The sequence below is a fragment of the Pecten maximus genome, chromosome 9, assembly GCF_902652985.1.
Source record: "Pecten maximus chromosome 9, xPecMax1.1, whole genome shotgun sequence".
NCBI classification, from domain to species: domain Eukaryota; kingdom Metazoa; phylum Mollusca; class Bivalvia; order Pectinida; family Pectinidae; genus Pecten; species Pecten maximus.
This window is the reverse complement of record NC_047023.1, coordinates 24,731,716-24,755,948: the sequence shown is the minus strand read 5'-3', so window position 1 is coordinate 24,755,948 and position 24,233 is coordinate 24,731,716. Positions and strand designations below refer to the sequence as shown.

Here is a 24,233-nt window from a genome sequence, read left to right as displayed (position 1 = left end):
CAAGTTTATAATATTGATGTAATTGGTCAAAATGTAATAATATGTTATCACCATGCTTTTCTGGACTTTAAAAAGAATCTTTTAATTGTCAAGCGATGACATTTAGTAATATGTGACATAATATGTGTTAATAAGAGGAAGGTGTGGTACTCTAACTTTCCAACACAAAATGAAAACGATAAACAAAATATGATATTGTCTATTAAAACCATTTTATTACAAACATACCAAATAATTGAATACATATTGTCTAGTAACAAATTGCTATATGCAGATTTGTTGACCTACAAACTGCCGTACAACATTAATGTTGACCATCTCTAGCGATCTAGGTCTGTTTATATATTTGTATTAATCACAGACCAGTTGTTATCAGGAGAGAATCTCCAAAAGATATAAACAGATTTAACTAGCTGCAGACCAGTGCCAATAGCCACAGTGGACACTCCAACATTTTATAGAATTCCAAACAATCCCAGGAGTCGTAACAAAACCTTCAAAGCCTCCATCAGGACAAATAATAACAACTGGTCCTTCCTGTTTACTAATTATATATATAAATCATCCTTATCTGTCATATAGGAACTGGAGGAGGACTTGGTGACTTTTCCCTTCTCTATCTTACACATGCTATATTGAAAACACTGATGATTATTAATTTAAAGTTCATCTAGATATATATAGTAAATCATGTACAATATACCATATATACCCACAAATAAGACCCTGTCCACAAATAACATTTTTGAAGAAACAACAAATTTGATATAGTATGCTAAACTGGTTCACAAATAAGCCCTCCCCAAACATTGATACTAAAATGCTAAACTAGAGGAGGGGGCTTATTTGAAGATCAACACAGTAACATTGACCCCCTAGAGACCTAAGGGGGTCAACAGTGATCAAAGGCCCGTAACTATGTACATGAACAGGATACCTATGGGGTTGTCATTGATCAAAGGCCCATAAATGTTCATGTACAGGAGACCTATGGGGTCGTCATTGATCAAAGGCACATAACTGTACATGTACAGGAGACCTATGGGGGTCGTCATTGATCAAAGGCCCATAACTCTGTACATGTACAGGGGACCTATGGGGGTCAACAGTGATCAAAGGCCCATAACTCTGTACATGTACAGGAGACCTATGGGGGTCAACAGTGATCAAAGGCCCATAACTCTGTACATGTACAGGAGACCTATGGGGGTCAACAGTGATCAAAGGCCCATAACTATGTACATGTACAGGAGACCTATGGGGGTCGTCATTGATCAAAGGCCCATAACTCTGTACATGTACAGGAGACCTATGGGGTCGTCATTGATCAAAGGCCCATAACTCTGTACATGTACAGGATACCTATGGGGGTCGTCATTGATCAAAGGCCCATAACTCTGTACATGTACAGGATACCTATGGGGTCGTCATTGATCAAAGGCCCATAACTCTGTACATCTTTAGACATGAGTCCTTGTTTTAGTGTGTGTCAGGCTACTAATGTACAATCTTTGACTGAGTAAATGAGACATGCCTTGGACGTGACTCCATATATATATGACTTATGTTAAGTCATCCACTACAGTTCTAATGTTCTCGGCCATGTTCAGCATTTTTATGATGATGGGTGATGTCTGCAAGTCTGCAATAACGTTGTTGCCCACTTCACAGTTCTTTGTGACCTCCTGTAGAATCAAGTCAGGACTCTATCACTTATCATCAAACATATAATTCGTCCATGGTAGTTCCGAAATATCGTGTCAATCATAAAAACTATAAGAATTTCAGTTTGGTGAGTGTTCACCATCTATTGTTAATGTCATGACTTTCAGCGAAAATATATCAAAGGATATTTTTTGCTAAATCTCAATCATAACTATGCGAATATCAATTCCACAGATGATTATTATCAATTCAGAATGAACATAATTAATCTAAATCACCCTTTAATAATCTATTCCCAAAGTGTCGGAAAAATAACATAAAAATATTGTGATTTAGTCATAGAGTAGAGATGACATATATCCTCAACATGTACTACAGAGTACTGTAAATTTTGACAAATGTTGTACCTGATCTAGAGGAAGTCTGCCTATGATTGGAATGTTGAACTCAGCAGCCAGATTGTCCAGACCTTGGGACGGAAACAGCTCACTGGATTCCTGTAAGTGACAACAAACTATACAGAATTATAGTCTCCAACAGACAACAAACTGTACAGAATTATAGTCTCCAACAGACAACAAACTGTACAGAATTATAGTCTCCAACAGACAACTAACTACAGAATTATAGTCTCCAACAGACAACAAACTGTGCAGAATTATAGTCTCCAACAGACAACAAACTGTACAGAATTATAGTCTCCAACAGACAACAAACTATACAGAATTATAGTCTCCAACAGACAACAAACTGTACAGAATTATAGTCTCCAACAGACAACAAACTACAGAATTATAGTCTCCAACAGACAACAAACTGTACAGAATTATAGTCTCCAACAGACAACAAACTGTACAGAATTATAGTCTCCAACAGACAACAAACTACAGAATTATAGTCTACAACAGACAACAAACTGTACAGAATTATAGTCTACAACAGACAACAAACTGTACAGAATTATAGTCTCCAACAGACAAACTGTACAGAATTAAAGTCTCCAACAGACAACAAACTGTACAGAATTATAGTCTCCAACAGACAACAAACTACAGAATTATAGTCTCCAACAGACAAACTGTATAGAATTATAGTCTCCAACAGACAACAAACTGTACAGAATTATAGTCTCCAACAGACGACAAACTTTACAGAATTATAGTCTCCAACAGACAACAAACTACAGAATTATAGTCTACAACAGACAACAAATTGAAGAATTATAGTCTCCAACAGGCAACAAACTGTACAGAATTATAGTCTCCAACAGACAACAAACTGTACAGAATTATAGTCTCCAACAGACGACAAACTTTACAGAATTATAGTCTCCAACAGACGACAAACTGTACAGAATTATAGTCTCCAACAGACAACAAATTGTACAGAATTATAGTCTCCAACAGAAAACAAACTGTACAGAATTATAGTCTCCAACAGGCAACAAACTGTACAGAATTATAGTCTCCAACAGACAACAAATTGAAGAATTATAGTCTCCAACAGACAACAAACTGTACAGAATTATAGTCTCCAACAGACAACAACTGTACAGAATTATAGTCTCCAACAGACAACAAAATGTACAGAATTATTGTCTCCAACAGACAACAAACTACAGAATTATAGTCTCCAACAGACAACTGTACAGAATTATAGTCTCCAACAGACAACAAACTGTACAGGATTATAGTCTCCAACAGACAACAAACTGTGCAGAATTATAGTCTCCAACAGACAACAAACTGTACAGAATTATAGTCTCCAACAGACAACAACTGTGCAGAATTATAGTCTCCAACAGACAACAACTGTACAGAATTATAGTCTACAACAGACAACAACCGTACAGAATTATAGTCTCCAACAGACAACAAACTGTACAGAATTATAGTCTCCAACAGACAACAAACTATACAGAATTATAGTCTCCAACAGACAACAAACTACAGAATTATAGTCTCCAACAGACAACATACTGTACAGAATTATAGTCTCCAAGAGACAACAAAGTGTACAGAATTATAGTCTCCAACAGACAACAAACTGTACAGAATTATAGTCTCCAACAGACAACTAACTACAGAATTATAGTCTCCAACAGACAACAAACTGTGCAGAATTATAGTCTCCAACAGACAACAAACTGTACAGAATTATAGTCTCCAACAGACAACAAACTATACAGAATTATAGTCTCCGACAGACAACAAACTGTACAGAATTATAGTCTCCAACAGACACCAAACTACAGAATTATAGTCTCCAACAGACAACAAACTGTACAGAATTATAGTCTCCAACAGACAACAAACTGTACAGAATTATAGTCTCCAACAGACAACAAACTACAGAATTATAGTCTACAACAGACAACAAACTGTACAGAATTATAGTCTACAACAGACAACAAACTGTACAGAATTATAGTCTCCAACAGACAAACTGTACAGAATTAAAGTCTCCAACAGACAACAAACTGTACAGAATTATAGTCTCCAACAGACAACAAACTACAGAATTATAGTCTCCAACAGACAAACTGTATAGAATTATAGTCTCCAACAGACAACAAACTGTACAGAATTATAGTCTCCAACAGACGACAAACTTTACAGAATTATAGTCTCCAACAGACAACAAACTGTACAGAATTATAGTCTCCAACAGGCAACAAACTGTACAGAATTATAGTCTCCAACAGACAACAAACTGTACAGAATTATAGTCTCCAACAGACAACAAACTTTACAGAATTATAGTCTCCAACAGACAACAAACTGTACAGAATTATAGTCTCCAACAGACAACAACTGTACAGAATTATAGTCTCCAACAGACGACAAACTTTACAGAATTATAGTCTCCAACAGACGACAAACTGTACAGAATTATAGTCTCCAACAGACAACAAATTGTACAGAATTATAGTCTCCAACAGAAAACAAACTGTACAGAATTATAGTCTCCAACAGGCAACAAACTGTACAGAATTATAGTCTCCAACAGACAACAAATTGAAGAATTATAGTCTCCAACAGACAACAAACTGTACAGAATTATAGTCTCCAACAGACAACAACTGTACAGAATTATAGTCTCCAACAGACAACAAATTGTACAGAATTATAGTCTCCAACAGACAACAAAATGTATAGAATTATAGTCTCCAACAGACAACAAACTGTACAGAATTAAAGTCTCCAACAGACAACGAACTGTACAGAATTATAGTCTCCAACAGACAACAAACTACAGAATTATAGTCTCCAACAGACAACAAAATGTACAGAATTATTGTCTCCAACAGACAACAAACTACAGAATTATAGTCTCCAACAGACAACTGTACAGAATTATAGTCTCCAACAGACAACAAACTGTACAGGATTATAGTCTCCAACAGACAACAAACTGTGCAGAATTATAGTCTCCAACAGACAACAAATTGTACAGAATTATAGTCTCCAACAGACAACAAACTGTACAGAATTATAGTCTCCAACAGACAACAAACTATACAGAATTATAGTATTCAACAGACAACAAACTACAGAATTATAGTCTCCAACAGACAACATAATGTACAGAATTATAGTCTCCAACAGACAACAAACTGTACAGAATTAGTCTCCAACAGACAACAAACTTTACAGAATTATAGTCTCCAACAGACAACAAACTACAGAATTATAGTCTCCAACAGACGACAAACTGTACAGAATTATAGTCTCCAACAGACAACAAATTGTACAGAATTATAGTCTCCAACAGACAACAAACTGTACAGGATTATAGTCTCCAACAGACAACAAACTGTGCAGAATTATAGTCTCCAACAGACAACAAACTGTACAGAATTATAGTCTCCAACAGACAACAACTGTGCAGAATTATAGTCTCCAACAGACAACAACTGTACAGAATTATAGTCTACAACAGACAACAACCGTACAGAATTATAGTCTCCAACAGACAACAAACTGTACAGAATTATAGTCTCCAACAGACAACAAACTATACAGAATTATAGTCTCCAACAGACAACAAACTACAGAATTATAGTCTCCAACAGACAACATACTGTACAGAATTATAGTCTCCAAGAGACAACAAAGTGTACAGAATTATAGTCTCCAACAGACAACAAACTGTACAGAATTATAGTCTCCAACAGACAACTAACTACAGAATTATAGTCTCCAACAGACAACAAACTGTGCAGAATTATAGTCTCCAACAGACAACAAACTGTACAGAATTATAGTCTCCAACAGACAACAAACTATACAGAATTATAGTCTCCGACAGACAACAAACTGTACAGAATTATAGTCTCCAACAGACACCAAACTACAGAATTATAGTCTCCAACAGACAACAAACTGTACAGAATTATAGTCTCCAACAGACAACAAACTGTACAGAATTATAGTCTCCAACAGACAACAAACTACAGAATTATAGTCTACAACAGACAACAAACTGTACAGAATTATAGTCTACAACAGACAACAAACTGTACAGAATTATAGTCTCCAACAGACAAACTGTACAGAATTAAAGTCTCCAACAGACAACAAACTGTACAGAATTATAGTCTCCAACAGACAACAAACTACAGAATTATAGTCTCCAACAGACAAACTGTATAGAATTATAGTCTCCAACAGACAACAAACTGTACAGAATTATAGTCTCCAACAGACGACAAACTTTACAGAATTATAGTCTCCAACAGACAACAAACTGTACAGAATTATAGTCTCCAACAGACGACAAACTTTACAGAATTATAGTCTCCAACAGACGACAAACTGTACAGAATTATAGTCTCCAACAGACAACAAATTGTACAGAATTATAGTCTCCAACAGAAAACAAACTGTACAGAATTATAGTCTCCAACAGGCAACAAACTGTACAGAATTATAGTCTCCAACAGACAACAAATTGAAGAATTATAGTCTCCAACAGACAACAAACTGTACAGAATTATAGTCTCCAACAGACAACAACTGTACAGAATTATAGTCTCCAACAGACAACAAATTGTACAGAATTATAGTCTCCAACAGACAACAAAATGTATAGAATTATAGTCTCCAACAGACAACAAACTGTACAGAATTAAAGTCTCCAACAGACAACGAACTGTACAGAATTATAGTCTCCAACAGACAACAAACTACAGAATTATAGTCTCCAACAGACAACAAAATGTACAGAATTATTGTCTCCAACAGACAACAAACTACAGAATTATAGTCTCCAACAGACAACTGTACAGAATTATAGTCTCCAACAGACAACAAACTGTACAGGATTATAGTCTCCAACAGACAACAAACTGTGCAGAATTATAGTCTCCAACAGACAACAAATTGTACAGAATTATAGTCTCCAACAGACAACAAACTGTACAGAATTATAGTCTCCAACAGACAACAAACTATACAGAATTATAGTATTCAACAGACAACAAACTACAGAATTATAGTCTCCAACAGACAACATAATGTACAGAATTATAGTCTCCAACAGACAACAAACTGTACAGAATTAGTCTCCAACAGACAACAAACTTTACAGAATTATAGTCTCCAACAGACAACAAACTACAGAATTATAGTCTCCAACAGACGACAAACTGTACAGAATTATAGTCTCCAACAGACAACAAATTGTACAGAATTATAGTCTCCAACAGACAACAAAATGTATAGAATTATAGTCTCCAACAGACAACAAACTGTACAGAATTAAAGTCTCCAACAGACAACAAACTGTACAGAATTATAGTCTCCAACAGACAACAAACTATACAGAATTATAGTCTCCAACAGACAACAAACTGTACAGAATTATAGTCTCCAACAGACAACAAACTGTACAGAATTATAGTCTCCAACAGACAACAAACTATAAAGAATTATAGTCTCCAACAGACAATAAACTGTACAGAATTATAGTCTCCAACAGAAAACAAACTGTACGAGATTATAGTCTCCAACACACAACAAACTACAGAATTATAGTCTCCAACAGACAACAACTGTACAGAATTATAGTCTCCAACAGACAACAAACTACAGAATTATAGTCTCCAACAGACAACAAAATGTACAGAATTATTGTCTCCAACAGACAACAAACTACAGAATTATAGTCTCCAACAGACAACTGTACAGAATTATAGTCTCCAACAGACAACAAACTGTACAGGATTATAGTCTCCAACAGACAACAAACTGTGCAGAATTATAGTCTCCAACAGACGACAAACTGTACAGAATTATAGTCTCCAACAGACAACAAACTGTACAGAATTATAGTCTCCAACAGACGACAAACTGTACAGAATTATAGTCTCCAACAGACAACAAAATGTACAGAATTATAGTCTCCAACAGACAACAAACTGTACAGAGTTATAGTCTCCAACAGACAACTGTACAGAATTATAGCCTCCAACAGACAACAAACTGTACAGAATTATAGTCTCCAACAGACAACAAATTGTACAGAATTATAGTCTCCAACAGACAACAAAATGTATAGAATTATAGTCTCCAACAGACAACAAACTGTACAGAATTAAAGTCTCCAACAGACAACAAACTGTACAGAATTATAGTCTCCAACAGACAACAAACTATACAGAATTATAGTCTCCAACAGACAACAAACTGTACAGAATTATAGTCTCCAACAGACAACAAACTGTACAGAATTATAGTCTCCAACAGACAACAAACTATAAAGAATTATAGTCTCCAACAGACAATAAACTGTACAGAATTATAGTCTCCAACAGAAAACAAACTGTACGAAATTATAGTCTCCAACACACAACAAACTACAGAATTATAGTCTCCAACAGACAACAACTGTACAGAATTATAGTCTCCAACAGACAACAAACTACAGAATTATAGTCTCCAACAGACAACAAAATGTACAGAATTATTGTCTCCAACAGACAACAAACTACAGAATTATAGTCTCCAACAGACAACTGTACAGAATTATAGTCTCCAACAGACAACAAACTGTACAGGATTATAGTCTCCAACAGACAACAAACTGTGCAGAATTATAGTCTCCAACAGACAACAAATTGTACAGAATTATAGTCTCCAACAGACAACAAACTGTACAGAATTATAGTCTCCAACAGACAACAAACTATACAGAATTATAGTATTCAACAGACAACAAACTACAGAATTATAGTCTCCAACAGACAACATAATGTACAGAATTATAGTCTCCAACAGACAACAAACTGTACAGAATTAGTCTCCAACAGACAACAAACTTTACAGAATTATAGTCTCCAACAGACAACAAACTACAGAATTATAGTCTCCAACAGACGACAAACTGTACAGAATTATAGTCTCCAACAGACAACAAACTGTACAGAATTATAGTCTCCAACAGACGACAAACTGTACAGAATTATAGTCTCCAACAGACAACAAAATGTACAGAATTATAGTCTCCAACAGACAACAAACTGTACAGAGTTATAGTCTCCAACAGACAACTGTACAGAATTATAGCCTCCAACAGACAACAAACTGTACAGAATTATAGTCTCCAACAGACAACAAACTGTACAGAATTATAGTCTCCAACAGACAACAAACTGTACAGAATTATAGTCTCCAACAGACAACAAACTTTACAGAATTATAGTCTCCAACAGACAACAAAGTGTACAGAATTATAGTCTCCAACAGACAACAAACTGTACAGAGTTATAGTCTCCAACAGACAATTACTGTACAGAATTATAGTCTCCAACAGACAACAAACTGTACAGAATTATAGTCTCCAACAGACAACATACTGTACAGAATTATAGTCTCCAACAGACAACAAAGTGTACAGAATTATAGTCTCCAACAGACAACAAACTGTACAGAGTTATAGTCTCCAACAGACAACATACTGTACAGAATTATAGTCTCCAACAGACAACAAACTGTACAGAATTATAGTCTCCAACAGACAACAAATTGTGTAGAATTATAGTCTCCAACAGACAACAAATTGTACAGAATTATAGTCTCCAACAGAAAACAAACTGTACAGAATTATAATCTCCAACAGACAACATACTGTACAGAGTTATAGTCTCCAACAGACAACAAACTGTACATAATTATAGTCTCCAACAGACAACAAACTGTACAGAATTATAGTCTCCAACAGACAACAACTGTACAGAATTATAGTCTCCAACAGACAACAAATTGTACAGAATTATAGTCTCCAACAGACAACAAACTGTACAGAATTATAGTCTCCAACAGACAACAAACTATACAGAATTATAGTATTCAACAGACAACAAACTACAGAATTATAGTCTCCAACAGACAACATAATGTACAGAATTATAGTCTCCAACAGACAACAAACTGTACAGAATTAGTCTCCAACAGACAACAAACTTTACAGAATTATAGTCTCCAACAGACAACAAACTACAGAATTATAGTCTCCAACAGACGACAAACTGTACAGAATTATAGTCTCCAACAGACAACAAACTGTACAGAATTATAGTCTCCAACAGACGACAAACTGTACAGAATTATAGTCTCCAACAGACAACAAACTGTACAGAGTTATAGTCTCCAACAGACAACTGTACAGAATTATAGCCTCCAACAGACAACAAACTGTACAGAATTATAGTCTCCAACAGACAACAAACTGTACAGAATTATAGTCTCCAACAGACAACAAACTTTACAGAATTATAGTCTCCAACAGACAACAAAGTGTACAGAATTATAGTCTCCAACAGACAACAAACTGTACAGAGTTATAGTCTCCAACAGACAATTACTGTACAGAATTATAGTCTCCAACAGACAACAAACTGTACAGAATTACAGTCTCCAACAGACAACATACTGTACAGAATTATAGTCTCCAACAGACAACAAAGTGTACAGAATTATAGTCTCCAACAGACAACAAACTGTACAGAGTTATAGTCTCCAACAGACAACATACTGTACAGAATTATAGTCTCCAACAGACAACAAACTGTACAGAATTATAGTCTCCAACAGACAACAAATTGTGTAGAATTATAGTCTCCAACAGACAACAAATTGTACAGAATTATAGTCTCCAACAGAAAACAAACTGTACAGAATTATAATCTCCAACAGACAACATACTGTACAGAGTTATAGTCTCCAACAGACAACAAACTGTACAGAATTATAGTCTCCAACAGACAACAAACTGTACAGAATTATAGTCTCCAACAGACAACAACTGTACAGAATTATAGTCTCCAACAGACAACAAATTGTACAGAATTATAGTCTCCAACAGACAACAAATAGTACAGAATTATAGTCTCCAACAGAAAACAAACTATACAGAATTATAGTATCCAACAGACAACATACTGTACAGAATTATAGTATCCAACAGAAAACAAACTGTACAGAATTATAGTGTCAAACAGAGTATATTGCCCCTCTTCCTCCTATTGGAGTAGATGTAAACAACACCATTTATTCATGTGACCACACATGTTAGATCACTGATCTCATTGTGATAACACTAACTTCCTTGTTCCTAGAACTTCTGTATTATAAACTGACATTAGGACAGTGAAATAGGAAAGCATGAATACTTCATAACAAGTGGCTGTCATCAATATTCTGAGTCTTTTGGAACTGAAGAAAATATTCATAAAATATTGTGAATGTTTGTAATGCACTTGACCTTTGTGACCTTTAAAATAGATAAAATCTTGTTGCCTTGTGAGCTGTTAAGTTATTAATGTTAAGGTTAATGATGTAATGATCCTAAAACATACAATAACATGCTATATAATAATAACACCATTTGCGAAAACATCTATTACTTAAATAAACATACCTTATTTTCAATGTTGTGAATCAACCTGATAAATGCAGCAGGTACAGAAATGAACAAGGTCTTTTTTTTTTAACCTGAACATGGAGCTTCAACATTACTTACCCCACAGCATGGACATATGTAACTCTCCATGTTTCCCACTAAGCCAAGGATCCGGACACCCATCTTTTTGCAGAAATTGATTTCTTTACGAATGGTTGCCAAGGCGACAGCCTGTGGTGTGGTAACAATGATGGCTCCATCTGGTTTAACATTTTTGAGTATCTTTATTACTGTCAAATGTTCATCACTGGTTCCTGGTGGTGTATCTACAACAAAATTGTAACCTCATAACTAATATATACATCTAAAATGCAGTAAATGTTCACTGTTGCTTCTGTGTTAATATATAGGTAAAGTTATCTTTTGTGTATGTTATTGGGTACATTTGCTGTTGTTTGTTGCAAAATAAATATGTGTGGAAAAGGAGCAAAATAGACTGATCGCACCAAACCTCCAGTCACACTTACCACAGATGAGGAAGTCCAGTCAGCCCCACTACAGGAGAGTCACACTTACCACAGATGAAGAAGTCCAGTCTGTCCCACCACAGGAGAGAGTCACACTTACCACAGATGAGGAATTCCAGTCTGTCCCACCACAGGAGAGAGTCACACTTACCACAGATGAGGAAGTCCAGTCAGCCCCACCACCGGAGAGAGTCACACTTACCACAGATGAGGAAGTCCAGTCTGTCCCACCACAGGAGAGAGTCACACTTACCACAGATGAGGAAGTCCAGTCTGTCCCACTACAGGAGAGAGTCACACTTACCACAGATGAGGAAGTCCAGTCTGTCCCACCACAGGAGAGAGTCACACTTACCACAGATGAGGAAGTGCAGTCTGCCCCACCACAGGAGAGAGTCACACTTACCACAGATGAGGAAGTCCAGTCTGCCCCACCACAGGAGAGAGTCACACTTACCACAGATGAGGAAGTCCAGTCTGTCCCACCACTAGAGAGAGTCACACTTACCACAGATGAGGAAGTCCAGTCTATCCCACCACAGGAGAGAGTCACACTTACCACAGATGAGGAAGTCCAGTCTGTCCCACCACAGGAGAGAGTCACACTTACCACAGATGAGGAAGTGCAGTCTGCCCCACCACAGGAGAGAGTCACACTTACCACAGATGAGGAAGTCCAGTCTGCCCCAATATGTGTCCTTTATAAACCTCTTTATCAAACCTAACAATAATCAGAAAAGGAATGATGTAAGCAGGATGCTAAAAGATAACTAATATATAACATACAAAATAATCTAAAACATTAAATATATTTATTTGTATATTGCAATTGCTTTTCATTATTTTCATAAATCTATTAATTTGAGGATTTTCTGATGAATTTACCTTTTCCAAAATCGACATTTCATTACATAGTTATAGATTAAGTCAGGATGAATAAAACAGAAGCTACAGTTTGTAGCTTCTACTACACATTAAGACACATAAAGTTTGTAGCTGCATTTACACATAATGACGTACCTAGTTTGTAGCTACATTTACACATTAAGCCATACCTGGTTTAAAGCTATTGTTAAGCATAAAGACAAAACTGATTTTTAGCTATTGTTACACAATAAGACATACCTGGTTTGTAGCTATTGTTACACATTCAGACATACCTGGTTTGTAGCTATTTTTACACATAAAGACAAAACTGATTTTTAGCTATTGTTACATATTAAGACATACCTGGTTTGTAGCTATTGTTACACATTAAGACATACCTGGTTTGTAGCTATTGATACACATTAAGACATACCTGGTTCGTAGCTATTGTTACATATTAAGACATACCTGGTTTGTAGCTATTGTTACACATTCAGACATAACTAGTTTTTAGCTATAGTTACACATTTAGACACGCCTGGTTTGTAGCTATTGTTACATATAATGACATACTGTAAAAGTGGAAATGTTCGCGGCGTGGAAATTTTCGCTTATTTCAAGATCATTAAATTTCCGCGAAAATATCCACATGCGAATATAATAACAAATGAAAATATTGGCACGTGAATATTTCTACATCCAAGATGCAAGTTCCTGCTGTAAACCATGTCGTCCGTGATGTGTAACGTTGTCATGGTTGGTCATTTGTCTGAGACATTGCTATACTTAATTAAGTAATTAGTAAAATGATAATATTGCATCTAGTTTAATGTTGATTGATCATTAAACTTTCTTCATTTCATGATAATTACGATCGCTTCTACTACGTTACTGTACATATCAATTGCAAAGCTGGTCGGTCATTGTGTAGCTATAGGCCCCAAAACAGCACACGTTTCATTTGTGACAAAATAGATAAACTTGCTTGTATTAAAAATGCTAATGTTAAGTCTCCGCGTGGTTATATGTTTTATTTGAATCAGAAACTATCGATAGTTAACTGTAATGAATGGTCCGTTTAATAATATATTGAAAATACGAAAGGGCTACTGTAGAAATAGGTCTATATATGTTGGTAAAATAAGGTCAGAATATCAATATGTCTGCTTTTTAATTGCCAAGTCGTATTTAATTACTACCAAACTTATTTGATACCTGCAAAATCAACTATCGCTAATTGGGACACCTGGCGTTGTTTTGACTAGACATGAAAGCATAACACGTCACTCGGCATAACCAGACGTCTGATCCTTTCAACTTGACCGCGAGTGACGCCTCGCATGGCCGGTCTACCTAGCGTGAGGGAGCAGGTTTACAGGTAATAGTTAGATTGGAAATAATTAAGAGGTATTCAGTTGCAATTAAATAACGAACATACTTAGTTAACACTGCATTCAACAATACACAGATGTTTTCTTAATTTATACCATACAGTACGAGTACTGATAACGCATGTTATTTATACATTTTCGGGGCCTAAGTTGCAATCAGGGGTCTCGTACGTTGTGTATTTTCAATGTAAAAGACTGAATCAACGCTAAAATATCTGATATATATTAATTTTTTTTTTCTGTCACACAGACGTAATGCAATGATCACACTTACAACCAATTAACCTAAACGTGTCTGTTGATCAAAGTTTGGTATATTTACTGGACCGATCGTCGCGAGCTTTCAATGGAGTTTGCCGAAAATAATCTTACTTTATGTACATGGCCAATGACATCGCAGCGCGAAAATATATTTTCATCATGACTAACAGCACGAAAATATCCACACCGTGAACAGTTTGGAAGCTGACTAAGCGAACATTTCAACGCGCGGAAATATCCACTTTTACAGTACCTATTTTGTAGCTATTGTTACACATTAAGACATACCTGGTTTGTAGCTATTGTTACACATTAAGACATAACTAGTTTTAGCTATTGTTACACAATAAGACATACCTGGTTTGTAGCTATTGTTACACATTAAGACATACCTGGTTTGTAGCTATTGTTACACATTAAGACATAACTAGTTTTAGCTATTGTTACACAGTAAGACATACCTGGTTTGTAGCTATTGTTACACATTAAGACAAACCTGGTTTGTAGCTATTGTTACACATTAAGACATACCTGGTTTGTAGCTATTGTTACACATTAAGACAAACCTGGTTTGTAGCTATTGTTACACATTAAGACATAACTAGTTTTAGCTATTGTTACACATTAAGACATACCTGGTTTGTAGCTATTGTTACACATTAAGACAAACCTGGTTTGTAGCTATTGTTACACATTAAGATATACCTGGTTTGTAGTTATTGTTACACATTAAGACATACCTGGTTTGTAGCTATTGTTACACATTAAGACATACATGGTTTGTAGCTATTGTTACACATTAAGACATACCTGGTTTGTAGCTACATTTACACATTAAGACATATGTTACTTATCAATTTGCAGCATGGACTGCAATGCAGCATATGCTGCAATCATGCTGCTTTTATGCTGGCATCATGCTGCTAGTTTCACAGCATGATTGCAGCATGTGCTGCATAGCAGCATGGTACCATGCTTCTGTACAGCATGTACTGCAACCATGCTTTAAAAATTGAGGTAATTGAATATCTGAACTCTATCATGTTGCAACCATGCTGCAATAACTTTGCCAGATTGGATATCAAATCATATCATGCTGCAATCATGCTGTGTGGACTTGGTAAATTTATCATATGAATTGTATCATGCTGCAACCATGCTGCAATAACTTTGAGTCATTTTAGACAGGATATGTACCATGCTGCAACCATGCTGCAATAACTTTGCCAGTTTGGATATCGAATTATATCATGCTGTAATCATGCTGTGTGGACTTAGTAGATTTATCATATGAACTGCATCATGCTGCAACCATGCTGCAATAACTTTGGCATTTTAGATAGGATCTGTACCATGCTGCAACCATGCTGTATTAACTTTGCCATTTTAGATACAAACTGTACCATGCTGCAATTATGCTGTATTAACTTAGTTAATTTAATGAACTGCACCATTCTTTCATGTATTAACATGAATTGTTTAAGTTGAAATGTGTATATGCTTGGCCATTCTGCATTAGCTTAAAAGGGCATTCCTTTGTTCGGACATCACAAAATTTCTGTGGGTGAAATGTAGGTCCAAGCGAGGATCCAAAATCTAGGACCAAATTTCCCAGGTACCAAGATTAACCTAAACAATTATTAATTAATAAAATAAGATACAGAAAATTAACAAAAGTTGGTATTAGATATTTTAGTATCTTTTTTTTTAATTTTAAATAAAATATAGAAAATTTCCAGGTATCAATGGTGATAACAAAATAATTTTTAATAACACGTTTGTGTTGCAGAATTTCCTTTTTATACTTGATCAGTACCACACATATTTATTTAAAATTCAATAACAATTATTTTAATTAAGTATTTCGTTTATAAGTATGTTCTTTGTTAGTATAACGGTTCACAGCTTTTAAATGTGATATTTTGTCAGCTTTCACTTGTAGTTCTATCTCAGAAGGAATTAACTTAAACATTGATGAATGTTGCAAGTTAGTACATTCGTGTGACGACTTAAAACTCATCCCTACAAAAATTTCATTCAAATTTTCAGAGTTTAGATCGTTTTTTGAAGAACCAGTATATTGACTTTTGCTTCGATTATACACTTTTTATCGGAGATAGAATCAGTCACTTTATCCAAACACTGACATAAACTAAGACGTTGCCATTTACCATGCACCACCTTACTACCAGGTGGCTATATATACATGTAACATGTTCGCCAAAACAAAATCGGGGTCACTCTACCAACAGTTACACATGATGACATGTGCTTGGAATATCGCTTTTAATTCAATCAAATAAGATTAAAATCACCTGCTCTTTGTCTTTGTATCGCATACTTTCTGGATATATGCGGTGTTAAGATTACATCTGATAATAGCATACGAAATCACGTCGTGTTTGACACAACATTCATCGCTATAAACTCCAATAAACATGTGTCGAACTTACGTTGTCACTCGGACGCTTCCTTGTAAAACGTATATTGAAGTTAAGCGCTGTGATGATCTCGACCTCGACATGAGTTTACTAACAACAGACGATATTCCCGTACTTTAATCTGAATTATTTGAAATCGTGAACATAAAAAGAAAACGTGCATTGGTCGGTTCCTCGCCTGAAAATACATCCATATTAAACAATAGGTGTATGACAGACGAGGCCAAAACCTCTGGTCAGATTACATGTTTATCGTTCGGTTCACCTATGACCTCGTTTGTTTACCTTGCTCCCGAGATGTGACGAGAGTGCTCCTCGAGCTCGTGCGATCTAAATGTGCACGATGCAAGTATTAAATACTGTAATATTTATCTTAAAAGTATGACACAATAGAAGTTTATGATTTAGAATTAAAAACACGCACAAGTAAAAATGAATCTTGTTAATCTCTGGCAGTAAAATATTTATCCCATGATGCAACACACACGAGTTTAGCGGGAAGTCTGATAGCCATGTTTGAATTCACCGGATGTTTATTTCCAGAAGAAAAGTATAAACAAACACGACGATAGCCTAAAAACGAAATTTGTTTCCCGTCTTACTGAAGAAGATCGACTTACTTCAAGTTACCGATGAATGAATATCAGCTTTCTCGTTGTTTTTGACGACCGATGCATATTTTTACCGACAAACATCGTTACGAGACAGGGTAAGTTTTAATTATATAATCTTCTTCACGTTCTGACATCGTTTCACATTATACGACAATGAATTTGATATAGATCTATTCATATCAATAATACCTAATTATTTATTTTTCAGGGTTTTGATGATTAATTTATCACAGATTACACAACCGAAGGAAACGCAGTACCGATCCATGTGTTACAATCGTAAGTTTTCAATTTTATTTATTTATTATTAACGATCTTCGGCCCGACTTAAATTGCATTTTTTCCCCACTCACACAACCCTTGTTATGATTATGACGTACATACGTATTCACAAACAAGGGTGAGGAAAATTTGTGTTTTGGATAATGAAACCTTTCGTGAAAGATCTTTACCTCCACATTCTTTTGAGGATCGATGTTTGCAGATTATTGCATCAAATTGAAACGATTAAATGAAATAGGTGAATTAAGATGAATTATAAGTAAGTAACATTGTTTTATGTATAGTATATTGCAGTTTCACATTGATATGAACTGATGGAGAATTCGGGAGTAGCTTGATTTAATTAATAATTAAGTCATCCTGGCAAGTTTTATTTTGTAGCTTTGTGTGGCTGGCTTAAATTTTCTTGATAAAAAGGCTTCCAAAGCAAACATAATGAAAATGATAGCAAAGTGATCATGAAAAGTACATAAGTTAAATACATACATTATCTTCAAAAACTTGACAATTATTCTAATTTTGAAATAAAAGAATATTCTAAAAGTCTTTCTTTCTTCCAACAGAGACTGAGTCTTCATGCAGTACATTCTGGAATGAGGAACACCGCATGCATTGTGGTCCAAATTGATGGCATTGTCTTAACACAAAGCAGAAAGGAATGAAGAGAAATTAAGAAGTTTATGTTTCACATTAATTAAGATTATTCGAGATATGTTATCTGTCGAGGTATACAACATTTCCTTTCATAATAAAAGTGTAAACATTAATATATATACAAAAAAAAATCATGTATATAATCTAAAAATCCTTGTTAGTTATTTGTTGTACTAGCAAAAAATATAATATAGTCGTCTCAAGCTTGGTTGTATTGAAATCCCCGGGGACAGTGACAGAGATATATCACTACAGTACGTGCTACATCAAACAACACACCATTGTTCAAATTGTCAATCAACATTTCATTTAGTCAGTATTTAGAATTGATTCCAAACTTATGATAATCTTTTCACAGTTTATTAGAAATAATGTTAAATTCGATAGAAGAAGTCTTCGACTGTTGCTTGTTTTTGTTTATTTTAAGTTCACGGACACACATGAAAACAGTTTCCAGTACATCTGGGCTACTTCGAGGAAACTACGTATACTGTCTGAAATCAGTCTTGTGCGTCGGTGACAAAATGTATACATATACTACTATAACTCTGCTTGAAAATATTATTTTGTACTATTTTCCTACTATTTTAGAAAAAAAAAAACAGAATTATAAATACATACTGTAGTATGTACTGACATTGAACTTGTATATCTTGTTGACTATTTTTGTTGAAACAAACCACTTCTAGCTAGGATGAATTGATATTAGTTGTATTTGAAAATTGTACTAGAAAAAGATAGCTGTGTTGTGTATGTGATGGAAGTTTTGAGAAAAAGAATATAAGAGGCAAATAAAATAAGTACCATGGGTAAATTAGAATTAAAATTTGTTTTGTCACATTCTCATTTCATTGATAAGTTTTAAATGTTTGAACTAGAAAAAACAGCCTGTATGAAAAGTTTTATACCATGTTAATTACCAAATAAAATGTAATACAAAAGTATTCTTCAAGTTTTTATTGCATGATTTTCATTGATTTTGTAAACTATGCTGCCATGAAGCATGATTGAAGCATGCTGGGATCATGCTGCAGACCATGCTGGAATCATGCTGCAGACCATGCTGGGATCATGCTGCAGACCATGCTGGCATCATGCTGCAAACCATGCTGGCATCATGCTGCAGACCATGCTGGGATCATGCTTCACAGACCATGCTGGGATCATGCTGCGGCCATGCTTCCTTAAAGCATAAATGCAGCATGATCCCAGCATAATTTGCATAATTGAAACATGCTGCAATCATGCTTTAACTAGTAAGAATATATAGTGAGGTAAATTAGGCACCATGCTGCAGTCATGCTTCATTCATGCTGCAATTCCATGCTGCATTCATACTGCATCTATGCTGTGATCATGCTGCAAATTCATAAGATTACCTGGCTTGTTGAAATCTAGCTTTACTTCTGGCATGCAGTACACACACCTGATTTGCGTGGTCCTCTGAACACAACAGAGTTGGTGTCCGATGCTAACAGTGACCCGACAGACATCACTTTGATGTTGTAATGAGGGGACCTGTAATAGTTCTAAGTACATGTATGTTAGGCTTCAACAAGTCTACACAGAAATGTATAAGCAGTAGATTTACAATCTGGACAAAACAAGTTTATATGCTCTGATCGTGTGATTAAGACATCATAATATTCCAATAAATAATATTTTATTACTAACATAAGAGGTTTCCATCCAAACTGAGAATTGACAATGGGTTTCCCTTCTACATCTAGTAGCTTAGGGATGCTGGGACCACAAATGTCAAGGTCAACCACTCCCACTTTCTGTGACTTTGAAGCCAGAGCTCCTGCCAGCAGAGAGGCGACTGTAGATTTTCCTACACCTGTCAGAAAGGACATAAATGTTCTTTTTAATTCCTCTATATGCAAGTTTCAGTTCTATCAAGTTCATTTTAGCTTACAATTTTGAAATCCATCCAGTTTTTTTGGTTTTTTTTATACATTAAAGTATATATCGGTACTCTAGAGGCATGGATTGAGTTTGGAAGTGTATAATTAAGTTATTCAAGGCATTTTCTCATTCATTTTGTACACTCTATATACTGTAAGTATAATGACAATTTGAAAAAAAAAATACTAGTATAATAATGGGTATGTCAGACATCACACCACAAATTACCTCCCTTTCCGGAGAGCACCAGTATCTTGTGTTTGATTGCTCCCATACGTAAATCAATTCCTTCCTGGTCTGGATCTACTCCACCTGTATTGGGTAATGAGACAACATAAAATTTCTAAAGTGAAGATCATTAAAGCTTTTGTATTATATTTCTTGTAAATATTTTTTTTTAAATATGATGGGAGTATACAATATACTATATGTACCTATATATTTCTTCATGGATACTGTAGAATATTCACATATCCAAACTATCAATTGTCTGAATTCCTGCCACACAATTATCTAACCTGTCATTACAAACTCACCTGTTATATCCAACATCTCCATAACCATACAAATTGCATGTCCCCCGGGCAGGTCGCGTATGCAGTATTCTAATTCTATACCAAAGCACATTCACCTTAGATAAATCTTAACACGTTTTTAGCTATTTCATCCTCTACATAAAGTGGAATGTCATGTAAAAATAAATGGTCTAATATGTAGCTATTTCAAAACATTGAAGAACCCTGTACAATTTTAATATATATATAGTGACCAATAATATAAATGACCAAATAATAACATCATAATCTTAATATAATTTGAATTAACTTGTCTTGGGCAATTGTTGTAAATAAGTTTACATTTGTAAAGAGAACGGGTCGGTGTGGCTTGTATATAGTGTTAAATACGGTCTCTGTCACTCAGCTGACGGAGCATGCTTCTTTGGCTCAGGAGGTAGATCATGACTTCTCACGCCAGAGACCCGGGTTTGACTCCTGTAGGGGCACTCAGCAGGAATGTGTATTCCTCTGTTCTTTCATACATTTTTACATATCATAATCTAGTAGAGCCTCATAAATCATAATGTGTTATGTAGCTGGATTCATGATTACTACCGGTAAGATCCTGAGCAGTCAGAGGATTTTTCCTTGTGAATGTGAATTTTATCATTATTTCCCATGATTGACATTAGACTTAAGGTTATAATGGGACTGGGCCAGATGCTATGGCTACTGGTGACCAGTTTGGTTAAATCAGCTGTCTATAAAGTTTGGAGGTCCTATCTCCTGGCCAGTTTTAACATTAATCCAGATTTTAACAAACCTTGTGATTGGCAGTAGGCCTGTCCTGGACATCCTTCACACATACTGGCCTTTCCAGCTTCAGCCTAAGTAGAAAAAGACTATATTAAAAGTGGACATTATTTCATTCCATTAATGGATGCTTGTATATAAAGCTTCAATAGCATTTTTTTTCATTCCTGCTGCATCTGTCATCCAACTAAATAGTCAAAGACTGCATGGTTTAGCAAAACTGACTTCTGTATCTGAACTACAGGTAGACCTATACTGAACTACAGGTAGACCTATACTGAACTACAGGTAGACCTATACATGTATTTGATTTTGGTACTGACAAACAGATACAATATATATATAGCTCAAACTGATACGACTTAATTTCATCGAGTCAGTTTTGAAATCCAATGAATTATTATGATACCAAGGATATATGGAACTAGATCTTGTAATCTCAGTTTTATGACTTCAACCAACACATAGCCTATGTCCAGCATTAATTGTGGACAATGGTCAGATACTCAAACCTGAAATTATGGGCAAGTTACTGTGTAGCAGGGCTGCTCTTGCCCTGGTGGTCAAGGAGTATCTATATATGTTTGATACCCTGAGCCTCCTCTCTCATGCATAACACATACAACACCTATAAGAATCATCTTGCCATATGATTATAAACTACATTAACGTCGCTTCTGATGAACCAGGTGCGTAGCCAGACTTATATGAAAGTGGAATCCCGGTTGGACCAGCTTTCCTACCTGTCGTAAGGAGGGAAGAGGGTCTCTCCCGGGTTTTTTTTCTATTTCTAGAAGCACAAAGGTGACATTAGAGCAATTCTGAGGGATATGATTTAGAAATCTAATAACATATTTTACGAAACATTCAAAGACATATTCACAAACATCAGGGAACGTCACTAATTATGGTCAATTAACGGCAGATACAGATTTCTCTTCCGATACTAAGAAATGGTTAACGTTGTTGCTGGCACCATTGCTCGATACGTCTGTCTCGTAGCTCCTCTCGGAACAGAAGGAATTATGTCTTCCTTTCCTGCCAAATTGACAGCTTTATCATATATGGCATCCCATACATTGTCATCTACACATTTGTTTAAGGTTTTGATAATCATATATGCATATGACACCCTTTTGACACTACCAGAAGGTCAACCGATTTCACTGGTAAAACGGCAGACAAAGGATTTTTAGCTTGGAGGACATGTTCTGCTGTTACCAGTGAAACTATGAAATTGAATTGTGGAATTCAGTATGGTAGTGAAGAGGAATTATATGATATTATTGAAAGAATGAACTCTTGAAAATAATTAAATTGAAAACACAAATGTTATCTTTACAAAATGATGTGAAAGCCTGTGCATACTGGCATACATGCCTGGCTACGTATACGCGCCTGTGAACATGTATTTATTACATTTTTACCAGTGAAATATCAAAAATTATTCATTCTATAAAAGTGATATTTTTCATCACATATATCACTTTTGCTGATTTGACCAATAATCAAATTAATGATTAGAAAATACCAAAATAATTGACCAATCAGAAAGCCAGACATATATGTCTAGACATGTAAGCGGTAAACGTATGCAAACTTTCGCTGTAGGCCTACATTGTACATGTAGTTAGCATACGGAGTAGGTTTTTCGTTGATAAAAAATGTAATAAACAGAATATCTAACAGTGTCTTCAGTAATTACCAAGTATATTTCACTCGTGTGGCTAATATTTTGATATTTTTCACTCGTGCGCACTCGTGAAAAATATCAAAATATTAGCCCCACTCGTGAAATATATTTGGTATTATACTGAAGACACCGTTAGATATCCTCAGAGGACCTCTATATATATATATATATACCGTATATAAAACATCTCTAGCACATCTGATTAAAATACATCTTTTTAATGTGGCTGCTATATATAGCTTAATTCATAGTTTAGGCATATAGAGATATGTATTTTTCTGAGATTGACATTCGATTTCCAAGATATATTATTACTATTTACATTTGTACACGAAGATTATTCATAATAGTCGGTCGGAACTAAGGTCGAAGGATAAGATATTTTAGAAACGGATTATATTATTATATACTGTTGTATAATCATTTGATATTATAAGTTGAAGTTTCAAACCTCTTGAGTGGGTACTCATTTCCGGTTTTAGATGGTGTGTGTGTGTGTGTGTGTCGGAGGGGGGGGGGGGTACTTTGACATACTAAACGATAATAAGAACTGTTGCTTCTCAAGTTCGTCCCTTAAAGGCCACAAATAGTGCTCTACTTACCGTGTCCGATGGACACTCTGATATATCCATGTTGGAATTATTTGGGCGCTCCATTTCAACGCAAACTTTCCTGAATACCTTCACGTCGTTATCTCCACATTGTAAACAAACTCGA

General features: G+C 35.3%; 1 protein-coding gene and 1 long non-coding RNA gene across 5 annotated transcripts; one reads left to right on the top strand and one right to left on the bottom strand.

The window, feature by feature from the left end:
• Window positions 1-190: 190 nt before the first annotated feature.
• Window positions 191-24,233, bottom strand: LOC117334959 (cytosolic Fe-S cluster assembly factor NUBP2 homolog). Of its 4 annotated transcripts, XR_004534262.1 has the most exons (11): window positions 24,119-24,233; window positions 21,834-21,897; window positions 20,742-20,825; window positions 20,280-20,445; window positions 20,032-20,123; window positions 12,757-12,816; window positions 11,689-11,894; window positions 2,073-2,162; window positions 1,094-1,685; window positions 989-1,039; window positions 191-883 (listed from the first exon to the last, which is right to left on the bottom strand). XR_004534262.1 is itself a non-coding variant. In XM_033894827.1 (9 exons), exons 1-9 carry the CDS (start codon window positions 24,170-24,172, stop codon window positions 1,563-1,565), a joined length of 939 nt encoding a protein of 312 aa, XP_033750718.1. In that variant the 5' UTR covers window positions 24,173-24,233; the 3' UTR covers window positions 191-1,562. The 4 variants fall into 4 exon arrangements, 1 of the variants encoding a protein (XP_033750718.1); XR_004534261.1 differs by having other exon boundaries at window positions 989-1,685; XR_004534263.1 differs by lacking the exon at window positions 989-1,039 and having other exon boundaries at window positions 1,417-1,685.
• Window positions 17,613-19,174, top strand: LOC117334961. The gene is made up of 3 exons (XR_004534264.1): window positions 17,613-17,764; window positions 17,878-17,948; window positions 18,515-19,174. It is a non-coding gene; the product is annotated as an uncharacterized LOC117334961 (long non-coding RNA).